General features: G+C 43.0%; 1 protein-coding gene across 11 annotated transcripts in view; it reads right to left on the reverse strand.

Moving 5' to 3' along the window:
• Positions 1–2,450: 2,450 nt before the first annotated feature.
• c6.1 (complement component 6, duplicate 1) overlaps positions 2,451–14,692 on the reverse strand; it is a 47,720-nt gene continuing 35,478 nt past the window's right edge. For all 11 annotated transcript variants that reach the window (XR_015520288.1, XR_015520287.1, XR_015520286.1 and 8 more), the window contains 3 exons: positions 7,664–7,751; positions 2,899–3,140; positions 2,451–2,807 (listed from right to left, as the gene is read on the reverse strand). Coding sequence is in view for 7 of the 11 variants with exons in the window: in XM_087301202.1 (XP_087157328.1) it covers positions 2,626–2,807; positions 2,899–3,140; positions 7,664–7,751 (512 nt within the window). In the remaining 4 variants the exon portion in view is untranslated. The remainder of the gene's footprint in view (positions 2,808–2,898; positions 3,141–7,663; positions 7,752–14,692) is intronic.

A 14,692-nucleotide genomic window follows, 5' to 3' on the forward strand; every position in this document is an offset into this window, starting at 1 on the left:
TTCATGTTTCCATTCTTCCGTGCCACCGCCAGTTTCTGTGGTTTGCGTTTGAAGGTCGAGCATGGCAATACAAGGTCCTCCCCTTCGGGCTCTCTCTGTCTCCGCGGGTCTTCAACAAACTCGCGGAGGGTGCCTTAGCGCCCCTTCGGCTTGCGGGCATCCGCATACTCAATTATCTCGACGACTGGCTGATTTTAGCCCACTCGCGGGAGCAATTGACTATGCACAGAGACGAGGTGCTCCGGCATCTTCGCCTATTGGGGTTGCAGGTCAACCAAGAAAAGAGCAAACTCGCCCCGGTGCAGAGGATCTCTTTTCTCGGGATGCAGCTGGACTCGGTCACCATGGTCACCTCTCCTAAGCTCGACAGCAAAAAAGTGGTCCCACTGAAAAACAGTCATGTTGTTGTTTCAACAGATGTTTCCAACACGGGCTGGGGAGCCGTGTGTCGCAGGCATGCAGCTGCGGGCCAGTGGAAAGGTGCCCAGCTGCACTGGCATATCAATCGCCTAGAGCTGTTGGCAGTGTTCCTCGCTCTCCACCACTTTTTTCCAGTGCTGGAGCAGCAACACGTGCTGGTCAGGACGGACAGTACGGCGGCGGCAGCGTATATCAACCGCATGGGGGGTGTTCGCTCTCGCCGCATGTCTCAGCTCGCCTGCCGTCTGCTCCTCTGGAGTCACCCGCGGCTGAAATCGCTGCGCGCCATTCACATCCCAGGTATGCTCAACCGTGCAGCCGATGCGCTCTCACGGCAGCAGATTCACTCTGGAGAATGGAGACTCCACCCCGAGTGCTTTCTCAGGGACAGGGCACCATTTGACACCCTCGCCCCGATCTCTGGAACCTCCACGTGTGGTCCCTAGACGCGAGGAAGACTTAGGTAATCTGCCGTCTGCGGTGGTTGATACCATCACTCAGGCTAGAGCCCCCTCCACGAGGCGCGCTTACACCCTGAAGTGGAGTCTATTCACTGAATGGTGTGTCTCTCGCAGAGAAGACCCCCAAACTTGCCAGATCAGTGTTGTGCTCTCTTTCCTTCAAGAGAAGTTGGATAGCAGGCTGTCGCCCTCCACTCTCAAGGTTTACGTTGCCGCCATCTCCGCTCACCACGACGCGGTGGTTGGCGGCACCGTGGGAAAGCATAACCTCATCATCCGGTTCCTCAGAGGTGCTAGGCGAATTAATCCAACTCGCCCCCCTCTCATGCCCTCTTTGGATCTCGCCCTCGTCCTCACGAGCCTGCGTTCAGATCCCTTCGAGCCACTCGATTCAGTATCCTTAAGATTTCTGTCCTTGAAGACAGCTCTGCTGGTCGCGTTGGCCTCCATTAAGAGGGTCGGGGACCTGGAGGCATTTTCGGTCAGTGACTCGTGCCAGGAATTCGGGCCGGATTTTTCTAACAGTATCCTGAGACCCCGCCTGGGTTATGTGCCCAAGGTTCCTACCACTCCCTTTAGAGATCAGGTAGTAACCCTGCAAGTGCTACCCCCGGAGGAGGCAGACCCAGCCCTTTCCTTACTCTGTCCAGTTCGCGCCCTGTGCATTATGTGGACCGTATTCAGTACTTTAGATCTTCTGAGCAGCTCTTTGTCTTTTATGGCGGACGGCAGCAGGGAAGTGCCGTGTCCAAACAAAGATTATCCCACTGGATTGTCTAGGCCATTTCATGTGCTTATTTGAGCAGAGGTCAGCCGCGTCCCCCGGGAGTGCATGCGCACTCCACTCAGAGCGTTGCATCCTCTTGGGCGCGTGCACGCGGCGCCTCTTTAACAGACATTTGTAGAGCTGCGGGCTGGGCGACACCCAACACATTTGCAAGGTTTTACAATCTGCGAGTGGAGACGGTTTCCTCAAGGGTATTAGGTAACCCTTGGTGATTAAGGAAACAACTCGGTGGGATGTTGTAACATGCTTGTGGTGCCTTTTTTCCCTAACACGGAGAGATGTGCACCTTCCCATCTGTCAGTAAAGTTCCCCGTTTGGTGAGCCCTGCAGATTCCTCCGAGGCCCCCAGCACTGACTCAGCAGAGGAGTCACTTGCTGGCCCACTTATAGTGGTTTTGATTTTAACATCAAAAACCACTTATAGCACTGGAGTTCCCCAACCGAAGGGGAACGTTCGAGGTAACAGAAGTAACCCTTTGCTCCCCGAGGAGGGGAACAGAAGTGCTATACTCCGTCACCATAATGACTGTCCCTTAGCTGTTTAAAAGTCTCTTCAGCTTAAAAAGGATGGCGTTTGCTAGCGCCAGGTGTGCTTATATGACAAGCGACTTCTGAACCGAATCCTCCCATACGTGGATTTTAACATCAAATCCACTTATAGCACTTCCGTTCCCCGAGGGTTACTTCTGTAACCTCAAACGTTATTTCTGACATGCCAGAAAGTAATTATTTTAACATTCAACTTTAACAGATGAAAGAGTATTTAAATACTAGAAGGCATCTGAATGTCCGATTATATTTTATTGTGTTGTTCCAGATCAATATCAAGAATGCCCATATGCACAATCAAATAACTATAACATGCTGTGAGTGATTTTAAAATGACAATGTGTTATCAATATGAATCAATAATGGCTGCAAATCTGTGAACATTTTTACAGCTAAAGTGGTGCACAATTAAGAACCTGCACAAGGGCCTTCATTCTGAAGCTCAAACTCTATACTGCTGCACTTCATTACAGCCATAAAACACAGATTCATGCTTCTTGTGGTTTGCGTTCCCACGATTTTCAGGCAGTATATTTTCTTCCCGTCTTTTGGACATTCTCTGGGCATCTTACACTCACACGTTTTGGACACTAAGAAGAAAAGACAATAAGACTGTTGAATTATTTTAGTTGAATATAATGAAAGAATGCATTATGTAAGGATTTGTGATTCGGTCTGTACCTGAGCAGGTCTCCCACTCGTAACAGGTGTCTGAACCGCAGGGCTCCTGCACCGAGCTCTGCTCAGATACACTGACCCTGAATTTGGCCCAGTCCAGACTGCGTGCATCACTTTTGCACGGTCCATTATTCATAAAGTATAATCTGTCTCCATGACAACGGTCAACATGAAAAGCACAGAGGGACATCATAATGGCAGTTTCCTTGCCAGCGTCATAAACGCACAAGTCTTCTCTGTAGCCTCTGCAGGATACACAAATACATAGTGTTAAATGGTCATGACTGCAAATAGCACTGCATTAAAGCAGCGATCTTATATTTTTAATATACAGTTAAAGTCAGAATTATTGGCCCCCTTTTGAATTTTTTTTCTTTTTTAAATATTTCCCAAATTAGGTTTAACAGAGCAGGGAAGTTTTCAGTGTGTCTGATAATATTTTTTCTTCTGGAGAAAGTCTTATATGTCTTATTTTGGCTAGAATAAAAGCAGTTATTATTTTTTTATAAACCATTTTAAGGAAAGAATTATTAGCCCCTTTAAGCTATATATTTTTTCGATAGTCTACAGAACAAACTGTAAGAGTTGAAATATTGCAAATATTCTGATATCTTTGACAATTCAAAACATGAGCTGAAAACAGAGACTGGTAACTTCACAACCCAGCAAGGGGGAATGCGGGAAAAACCAGTTCCTGCTGCATTTGCATCTGAGTATGCTGAAACTCAGCTTCATCCCCCCAACTCACGCATATGGTCATTTCAATGTTTGCTAGATTAACCAAACTGACTTTAACTATCATGTTTGATATCATTTGAAATGTCTCAGTGCGATTGGTACAATGGTCTCATTCTCTCAGAAACAGACATAATCAGAACAATAAATATACAACTTCAGGCATCTTTTGAACCACTGTGAGGGGTGTGACTTTTATACTAAGTGTGAATGCCTTTTTGTTATTCACACCCCCTTCCTTGAGGGAATTGTTGGATTATTTAAGGTAGGGTATGAGAAAGTCTCGGCGCGATTCTGCCTAACCAGATCAGCCCATAACATGGAGCCTAGGCTCCACGTTATGTAAAATTTACACGTTATGTAAAAAGTCAGGTATGCATCTTTTCATCTTGGATTTATCTTTGATAATTTGATGTTTTGTATTGATCGTTTATGAATTGACTGATTGAATTTGGCATAATACATTTACCTGACTAATAAATTATGTTTTGAATTATTCAAACCCTGTGTTATTATCACTGATAAATGTTGTTGTCCATAGCACTACAAGCCACTGTACAGGTTAGTAACGGACTAAAACATGTTAGACGGAGCAGCGTGGCACGCTATACAATGTTGGTAGAGATCCGACTAACAAATTGGCATTTATTCATGTGTACTTGGACTGTAAAAGGCCAACTATTTAGAACAACAAAATATTGTTGAAACTACTTTAAATGTGGATATTTAGGCCTTCATCTACAATAGTATAATCCTGCGCGATTACTATTAAAATACTTTGTCTTGAATTAGTAGATAACAGATCTATGGGGACCACATAAAAAATCTCCTAAATTGAGTAAGTAGTGTTCTGCCTTTCTAGGAGAGTGGTTAATCGCCTCTGTTTAATGACCAAGACTGACAAGCTTGTATTAAGAGATTGTATACCCGGCCGGTGCATGACTCGAGATGCTATCGGAATTTGAGTAAATGAGAATAAGGTATAAAAACAAATCAAAAGAATATTCAATCATAATCTAAAATAATGTGAAAGGAAACAAAATAATCTTATCAATGTTTTATAATTGGAGACCAACTGACTGGACCCTACAAAACCATCGTTAAACAATAACTTGCCAAATTACCCTAACCTGCCTAGTTAACCTAATTAACTTAGTTAAGCCTTTAAATGTCACTTTAAGCTGCATAGAAGTGTCTTAAAAAATATCCAGTCAAGTATTATTTACTGTCAACATGGCAAAAATAAAATAAATCAGTTAGCAGTAAGCCAAGTTAAGCTGTTAGATTTTCTAAAAGGCCTTTGATAAAGTTGATTTAGTATTTTGGGATATAGGGCTCTATTTTAACGGTCCATGCGAAGGGCGCAAACGCTTTCAGGGCGTGTCAGGATGTGTTTTTGCTCATTTAAGGATGGGAAATCTGCCTTGCGCCGCGGCGCATGGTCTAAAAGGGTTGAGTTTATTTTCTTAATGAGTTATAGGTGTGTTTTGAGAATAAACCAATTAGAGTCTCATCTCCTATTCCCTTTAAGAGTCAGCTGCGTCCCGCCAAGAGCGCATTCGCTATTTACAGGACGCAAAGTAAGTCTAAGTGGAAAAAATGAGCATTTCACTAGCAAACAGTTAACAGTTTTTAACAGAAAACTGTTAAACAGAGCATCTACTGCGTGAGAATGAGAGATAATGAAACTACTTTCACATTCGCTCTTGGATAGGGAAACCTTTACACACAGACATCAATTAGTCTATAAATAAATACTTTTGTTTGTTAAGCGCAAATATTCATTTCAAAACTGTTTCTAAATTCAGTTCTAATTTCCAGCAAACGAATAAATGAACAATAATAACAAAATGTGCTCAAAAACCTGAGTTTTATCCTAAAACACATGCTGTGCCCCATATGGTCTAAAACCTGACAGGTGGGCAAATCTTAGCTTGTTTTTAATATGGATATAATAAATAATACTGCTAATAATAATGACATTATACAAAAACAAATTGTTATGAATGAACTGAAAAAGCCTCCCGAGATAAAGAAGACATAAAAGCAGTGATTTTTCATATTTATGTAGACTAGAAAATAATATGTTTTGTAATATTTTAATCCTTTATATTTATATCTTATATCTATTCTCATTATATCCTATATATATCCTTAATATTTAAAAATTTTCATATGTAAAGATATTTGCCTATTGCTCTCTTGCGCGTATTAAGCAGTGCGTAAGCGAGGTGCAACTCTGCGCTGGAGTTTAGACTGGGTTAGTTTTGGTCTAATGAAAAATCTATTGTAGTTTCTCAAAATAGCAACGCGCCAGCGCTCCGCCTCAGAACGCCTTCATTTTTAGACCAGAACGCCTATGGGTGCACAAATGAGCCCTAATGCATTTGCTATTTAAACAGCGTAGCACAACGCCTCAAAACGACTCTTGCGCCAAGCTGAAACTACCAAAAGACTATTGCGCCGCGCCTTGTGCCACACTGTGCCGGGTGTATGATAGGGCCCATAGTGATTATGCATGTGAAAGCATATCATAGAGTGCAATTGTGGATTCAAAAGAGGTGTTTTCGGATTGGGACACACTGGCGTAGTGGATAGCACAATAGTCTCACAGCAAAAAGGTCTCTGGTTCGAGCCCCAGATGGATCAGTTAGCCTTTCTGTGTGGATTTTGTACATTCTCCCTGTGTTTGCGTGGGTTTCCTCTAGGTGATCCGGTTGCCCCCACAGTCCAAAGACATTCCCTAAAAGTGAATTGAATAAGCTAAATTAGCCCTAGTTTATATGCGTGAATGAGAGTGTATGGATGTTTCCTGGTAATGGGTTGCGGCTGGTAGAGCATCTGCTGCGTAAAGCATGTACTGGAAAAGTTGGTGGTTCATTTCACTGTGGAAAATTAATGAATGGATGTTTTTGAATTAATTATTTGCCCATTTCATGTGGGAGTGTTTTAGGTCTTCTGCTACTTGTTAGGAGTGTAACGAATCGCAACCCACAATTTGATACACACATACGTGACCCGCACTTGTAGATTGATCCTAAATTTGTAACAATTGTAGAGAGATCGCCTCTCGAGTCATTCAAATCGCATGTATGAAAGCATTTAAGAAACCCATCACATCCTGAATAACCTACCGCAACTTTTTTCTTCACAGTTATGTTTTACAAGAGAGCCGAAGGTTATTAAAGGTGTTTTCTGTCTTTACTTGTTTAGCCTGCATCAATGCATTCAGTGTAAGCTGCACGATTAATCATTAAAAGATCGGGATCTCAACACCCACGCAACATAAATTATAAATGATAGTGATTCGCATGTTTATTTATCCATCGAATCGCTGCATTCAAATCTGTGTTTGAAAACACTTAAAATTTAAAATTGATTCAGGCTTTAGTCTTTTGATTTAGTTGTAAAGTTACAAACAGTCATATAACACAGAAATCCTGAGATAACAGTTTAGGGTTTGGATAAAACCACTGATGTTTATGTTAAAGATTAAAATCACCATCATATTTAACAACGCTCAAAAATGAGAGTTTTTGGCAGCAATTACATTATAATAACTGAATCATTTATTGAAAACAAGACTAAAAATAAATATGGATTGTGCAAATGATAATCTTAGATTTCTACATTTACTGTTATCAGCAACAGCAGTAGTATCAGTGACTTTTTCACAGTACTGAATATTTTACAATTTATTTTGATTCAGCTGATTATTTCTTAATTTTATTTTTAATACAATTACAGGTTCTAAGTTCTGTTTGTTAAAAACCAAAAGTGTCTTGAGTACTGTCTTTGTAATAAATGGAAAGCAAATTACATTTGTCTCCTCCCTTTTTGGCAGAAAAATTATCCGATCAGTGACTAAAAAAACATTATGTGATCTGAACTGTGAGATTTGTGATCCGTTACACCACTAAATTTTATTATATTTCTAATGACTCAAAAAGTCTAAGGACTTTTAATATTGTTTCTCATGAGAAGGAAAACAACATGATGAAATGAACTTGTCACAAATAGGAAAACTTCATACCTGCATCTTTCTTTAGTCATGCAAACACATTTAGTCCCATCATTGATCTCTCCAGGTTTGCAGCTGCTGTCTGGTACATAGGGTTTATCTGTGAAAAGAATGCACTGTTAAAGCTTTTACAAATATTTAATATAGTGTGTAATACAGTATATCTGTATATACATTTCCATACATTTTCAGTGGTCGAAGTTTACAATCAGTGGAAACAAGTCGTTAGTAATTACACCTTTACTTTCTGCACAAGCTTAGAAGATTTATATAAAATTAGCATAATACCAACTTATGATGTCTCCTGTGAACTTTTTATTATATTTCTAATGATTCAAAAATTCTAATGATTTTTTATATTGTTTTTCATGAGAAAGAATTTTTCTTAAGTAAAGAGATGAAAGTGGTCTAAAATTAATTTTGCCATAATAGGTTTTCATTAAATTTGTGTAAAAAAAAAATCTAGCTACATAATTTAGCCTGGCTGTTCAATTGAAAAAAGATTAGAAGTAAAGATTGGAAATTCAATAATTATATCCAAAGAATGATGTAATGCCTCTTGGGAATGTCTTTATAGGCTTGTATTATATTTTAATTTCATTTTTAATAAAGCTAACTGTTTACTCACAACATGATGAAATTAACATGTATAATGATAATATAAGTGCATATAACTTAAATTGTTACTTATACTGCATATATTAACAAAAAAGTGCATTCTTTAGACAACACAATACCTTTAAATTCAGAAGAGTTTAAAGAATTAATCTTGTGAAACAATCCAAATTTTTAAATCACAACAAATGAAAACATTACAAAAAATATAATTGATCAAACCATTATAGAATGAAACAAATATAAACATTTTACTTAAATCCAAACAAACTGAACAGTTTTAAGTAGTCTTTTTTTTTTTTTTCCATTGCTATATATTATAAGGGACTGTCACGGTTGTGAATCTATCTGCTCTTTACTTGAAGTGTCTGCGTTGTTTGACAGTTCCCTATTATGGTATGTGTTTCTAAGTGTGTGTGCCTTTCTCTCTGTGTTTGTGTGGAAGTTGCGTGCCTGTCAGTGGTTGTTTGTTTTCATGTCATCAGCTGAGCGGTCACATGACCATTGTCACCGGTACTGTTGTCTAGCACCGCACAGCTGATTATCAGCGCTCCACAGGTGCAGCGCATTTGTGTGCCTATAAATGTTCAGCGTTCCTGTCTCACCTTGTCAGTTCGTTGTATGCTCACGGTCCTCTGTGTTTTGTCAGGCTCCTCTCGCTGATTTCGCTGGTGGTGAGTGGTCTGGTTGAATTCCATGTTGCAGTGTCCGATGCTTCCTGTTTCTTCGATAATGAATGTTTGATCCGCTCTGTTGATGAGTATCATCTGAAGCATCCTGTTTCTTCAATGATGAATGTTTGATCCACTCTGTTAATGAGTTTCATGAAGATTTGATCGGCCAGATCGCATCTATTATTATTCCACCAGTTTCTGTACTTCCAGCAACTCACCATTTTCCTGTCCTTGTGAGAACAGCATTAAAGACTTGTTTTACTTGCAATTGGGTTCCACATCTTGTTTTATTTGGCCATCACAGAACAAACTGATCAACATGGACCCAGCAAGTTCGGTGGAGATACATGATGTGCTGTCACGCAGTGTCGCTAGGATGGATCACCAGGACCAGCAATCAGGTTTCTGAGCTGACTACACAGGTCCAGCGACTCAGCTCGGGTCTCAGCGCCGGATCCACCCTGCCAGCTCCCTCCGTCAACCCACCAGTCAGTCCTGTTGTTAACGAGATTCCTCGAACCGTGACTACCTCCACCACAGTCCTATGCAGGTGAACCCCATTTATGCAGAGCTTTTATGGCCAAGTGTTCTCTTTACATATCGCTGCAACCATCGTCTTTTCCCACCAAAGAGACCAAGGTGGCGTTTTTAATCAACTTGTTGACTGGAAAGGCGGCATTAAGGGGAACCACGGCGTGGGAGAAAAAGCTTCCCTGCTGTCAATCTTTTAAGTCCTTTTCAGAGGAGCTCAGGACGGTATTTGATCAGGCTGCTTCAGGGAGAAAGGCATCTAGACGTCTCGCTGAGCTTCGTCATGGGGATCACAGTGTGGCGAATTACTCTATCGATTTCCGCACCCTGGTGGCTGAGTGTGGTTGGAACACTGAAGCTCAGTGGGACATGTTCTTTCACGGACTCGCGGACCATATAAAGGATGAGATTTATGCTTTGCAGCTGCCCAAGACGTTGGACGTACTCATCAATCTGGCCATAAGGGTGGACAACCGTCTGCAGCGCAGAGGTATTCACAAGGATTTTCTATCGCAGACCTGTTTTTTGGAGGCCACACCCCCTGATCCGGAACCCGAGCCCATGCAGGTGGGAAGATTTCGCCTCTCATCGGAGGAGAGACGTCGCCGTCGCACAGGGGGCTTGTGTATGTACTGTGGGGTTGCTGGTCATTATGTGGCTTTATGTCCGGTTAAGAACAATAAATCATCCACTGGTAAAACTTTTTTGGTGGGTGAAATTATGACGTGAAAAGACTCTTCCGATTCCACTTTTCTAGCCATTAAATTGGGTTTCAACTTGAACTTTTATTCCTGTCATGCGCTCATTGATTCAGGAGCGGAGGGGAATTTTATTGACTCTGATTTAGTTAACATGTTAAAAATTCCTTGTTTTCCTCTTTCTTCATCCATAGCTGTTCACGCACTTAGCGGTTTACCTCTTCCAACTATGGCGCATATCGAGGCCCCTATTAGACTCATCCCTTCAGGAAACCATACTGAGACTATTTCCTTCTTTCTCATTAACACTGTTAAAAATCCTGTTATTCTGGGACATCCGTGGTTGGTGTTACACAAGCCCCATATTAACTGGGGCCACAGTACAGTTTTTTTTTGGAGTGAGAGCTGTCATAAGTCTTGTTTATTGTCTGCATGTTCCACTGTGTCTTGTCTTGTGTTTCAGGAAGAGCAGGTGGATCTGTCAAACATGCCTCGTGAGTACCATGACCTGAAGAGAGTGTTCAGTAAGTCCCGGGCTGCTTCTCTAGTTCCTCACCGTCCCTATGACTGTGCTATAGACTTACTGCCAGGTACGTCTCTGCCTAAAGGCAAGTTATATTCGCTGTCTGTTCCAGAGAGGGAGGCCATGGAGAAATATATTTCTGATTCTCTAGCAGCCAAGATCATCCGCCCGTCTTCTTCACCTGCGGGGCCGGGATTTTTTTCTGTGAAAAAGAAGGAAGGTTCTTTTCGTCCGTGCATAAACTATCAAGGGCTGAACAGCATCACGGTTAAGAATACTTATCCTTTGCCGCTGATCCTTCCCGGCAGTTTGTGGTGGAGGTCGATCCGTCTAAGGTTTTGGTCGGAGCCATCCTGTCCCAGCGCTCTGCCTTGGATGGCAAGGTCCATCCTTGCGCGTATTTTTCTCATCGGTTATCCCCTGCAGAAAGAAATTACGACATTGGTAATCGAGAGTTGTTGGCCGTCAAGCTTGCTCTGGAGGAGTGGCTTCACTGGTTAGAAGGCTCGGGGGGGCCTTTTATCGTCTGGACCAGTTATAAGAATCTTGAATATATTAGATCCGCTAAAAGATTAAACTCCAGGCAGGCTCGGTGGGCATTACTTTTTGGACAGTTTAATTTTACCACCTCGTACAGACCAGGTTCCAAAAACATCAAACCTGACGCGTTATCACATCTTTTCGATCCTTCGGATCGCAAATCATTTCCCAATCCTGTGCTCCCTTAGAACATCATCGTAGCGAACATTTCCTGGGAGATTGAGTTGAGGGTCCGCGCAGCCCTGGATGGGGTAACGCCTACGATCGGATGCCCATCGAGTCGTTTGTTCGTGCTGGAGGGGTTATGGTCGAACGTTTTCCGGTGGGGTCAATCCTCCAAGGTAGCTTGTCATCCAGGGGTGAGTCGCACATTATTTGTTATCAAACAACGATTTTGATGGCCAGCTATGGCTCGTGATGTGCACGATTTTGTTTTGGCTTGTTCTGTCTGTGCGGTTTCCAAGTCTTCCAATCGCCCACCTGCTGGACTCCTCCAACCACTGTCAGTGCCTTCGAGACCCTGGTCACACATTTTGCTAGATTTTGTTACGGGTCTTCCATCCTCTAACGATAACACGGTAGTTTTAACCATGGTGGACAGGTTCTTGAAGGCTGCTCATTTTATCTCTCTGCCCAAATTACCGTCAGCCAGAGAGACAGCGGTTGCTGTCATTGATCACGTCTTTCGCATTCATGGCCTCCCGACAGATGTGGTCTCTGACAGGGGGCTGCAGTTCATTTCTAAATTCTGGATAGAATTCTGTCATTTATTTGGGGCCATTTTTAGTCTTTCTTCTGGTTTTCATCCCCAGAATAACGGCCAGACTGAGAGAGCCAATCAAGATCTTGAGCGCACGTTGCGATGCTTGGTCTTGCAGAATCCATCCTCCTGGAGTTAACAACTTTCATGGGTGGAGTACGCACAATATTCGTTATCAGTGTCCGCCACCGGCCTTTCTCCGTTTCAGTGTAGTCTAGGTTACCAGCCACTTTCATTCCTCTCACGCGCTCATTGATTCAGGAGCGGCGGGGAGTTTTATTGACTCTGATTTAGCTAATAAGTTTAAAATTCCTTGTTTTTCTCTTTCTTCATCCATAGCTGTTCACGCACTTAGCGGTCTACCTCTTCCAACTATTACGCATATCACGGCCCCTATTAGACTCATCACTTCAGGAAACCATACTGAGACTATTTCCTTTTTTCTCATTAACACTGTTAAAAATCCTGTTATTCTGGGACATCCGTGGTTGGTGTTACACAAGCCCCATATCAACTGGGGCCACAACACAGTTTTTTTTTGGAGTGAGAGCTGTCATAAGTCTTGTTTATTGTCTGTGTGTTCCACTGTGTCTTGTTCTGTGTTTCAGGAAGAGCAGGAGGATCTATCAAACGTGCCTTGTGAGTACCATGACCTGAAGAGAGTGTTCAGTAAGTCCCGGGCTGTTTCTCTACCTCCTCACCGTCCCTATGACTGTGCTATAGACGTACTTCCAGGTACGTCTCCGCCTTAAGGCAAGTTATATTCGCTGTCTGTTCTAGAGAGGGAGGCCATGGAGAAATATATTTCTGATTCTCTAGCAGCCAAGATCATCCGCCCATCTTCTTCACCGGCGGGGGCGGGATTTTTTTTTGTGAAAAAGAAGGATGGTTCCCTTCGTCTGTGCATAGACTATCGAGGGCTGAACAGCATCACGGTTAAGAATACTTATCCTTTGTCACTGATCTCTTCAGCCTTTGAGCGCCTGCAGGGGGCGAACTTTTTCACAAAATTGGATCTTCGCAATGCTTATCATTTGGTTCGCATAAGACCCGACGATGAGTGGAAAACAGCCTTTAACACCCCTAGTGGGCATTTTGAGTACTGCGTTTTGCCCTTCGGCCTTTCCAAAGCTCCGGCTGTTTTCCAGGCACTCGTCAATGACGTGTTGAGAGATATGATAGATCAGTTTATTTATGTCTACCTGGATGACATTCTGATTTTTTCTCACTCTCTCCAGAAACACATTCAACATGTCAGACGAGTGTTGCAGAGACTGTAAGAGAATGGGCTTTATGTCAAGGTGGAGAAATGCGTTTTTCAAGCACAGTCGGTTCAGTTCTTGGGACATATCGTGTCAGTCAAGGGGATGCGCATGGATCCAGAGAAGATTCAGGCTGTGGTAAATTGGCCAACCTCAGATTCCAGTAAGGCCCTGCAGAGGTTTTTGGGTTTTGCCAATTTTTACCGGCGTTTTATTCACAATTTCAGCCAGCTCGCCGCACCTCTGACTTCCTTGACTTCCTCCAAGACGCCATTCAGATGGTCCAGCGCAGCCAAAGCTGACTTTTCCAAACTAAAAGGCTGCTTCATTTCAGCCCCGATTCTCATTGCCCCTGATCCTTCCCGGCAGTTGGTGGTGGAGGTTGATGCGTCAAAGGTTGGGGTCGGAGCCATCCTGTCCCAGCACTCTGCCTCGGATGGCAAGGTTCATCCTTGCGTGTATTTTTCTCATCGGTTATCCCCTGCAGAAAGAAATTATGACATTGGTAATCGAGAGTTGTTGGCCGTCAAGCTTGCCCTGGAGGAGTGGCGTCACTGGTTAGAAGGCTCGGGGGGGCCTTTTATCGTCTGGACCGATTATAAGAATCTTGAATATATCAAATCCGCTAAAACATTAAACTCCCGGCAGGCTCGGTGGGCATTACTTTTTGGACAGTTTAATTTTACCATCTCGTACAGACCAGGTTCCAAAAACATCAAACCTGACACGTTATCACGTCTTTTCGATCCTTCGGATCGCAAATCATTTCCCGATCCTGTGCTCCCTCAGAACATCATCGTAGCTAACATTTCTTGGGAGATCGAGTCGAGGCTCCGCGCAGCCCTGGATGGGGTAACGCCCCCGATCGGATGCCCACTGAGTCGTTTGTTCATGTTGGAGGGGTTATGGTCTGACGTTTTCCGGTGGGGTCATTCCTCCAAGGTAGCTTGTCACCCAGGGGTGAGTCGCACATTATTTGTTATCAAACAACGATTTTGGTGGCCAGCTCGTGATGTGCATGATTTGTTTTGGCTTATTCTGTCTGTGCGGTTTCCAAGTCTTCCAATCGCCCACCTGCTGGACTCCTCCAACCGCTGTCAGTGTCTTCGAGACCCTGGTCACACATTTCGCTAGATTTTGTTACGGGTCTTCCATCCTCTAACGATAACACGGTAGTTTTAACCGTGGTGGACAGGTTCTCGAAGGCTACTCATTTTATCTCTCTGCCCAAATTACCGTCAGCCAGAGAGACAGCGGTTACTGTCATTGATCACGTTTTTCGCATTCATGGCCTCCCGACGGATGTGGTCTCTGGCAGTTCGTCTCTAAATTCTGGAGAGAATTCTGTCATTTATTTGGGGCCACTGTTAGTCTTTCTTCTGGTTTTCATCCCCAGAGTAACAGCCAGACTGAGAGAGCCAATCAAGATCTTGAGCGC

The sequence above is a fragment of the Danio rerio genome, chromosome 21 (assembly GCF_052040795.2).
Source record: "Danio rerio strain M-AB ecotype USA chromosome 21, GRCz13ab, whole genome shotgun sequence".
Lineage (NCBI taxonomy): Eukaryota > Metazoa > Chordata > Actinopteri > Cypriniformes > Danionidae > Danio > Danio rerio.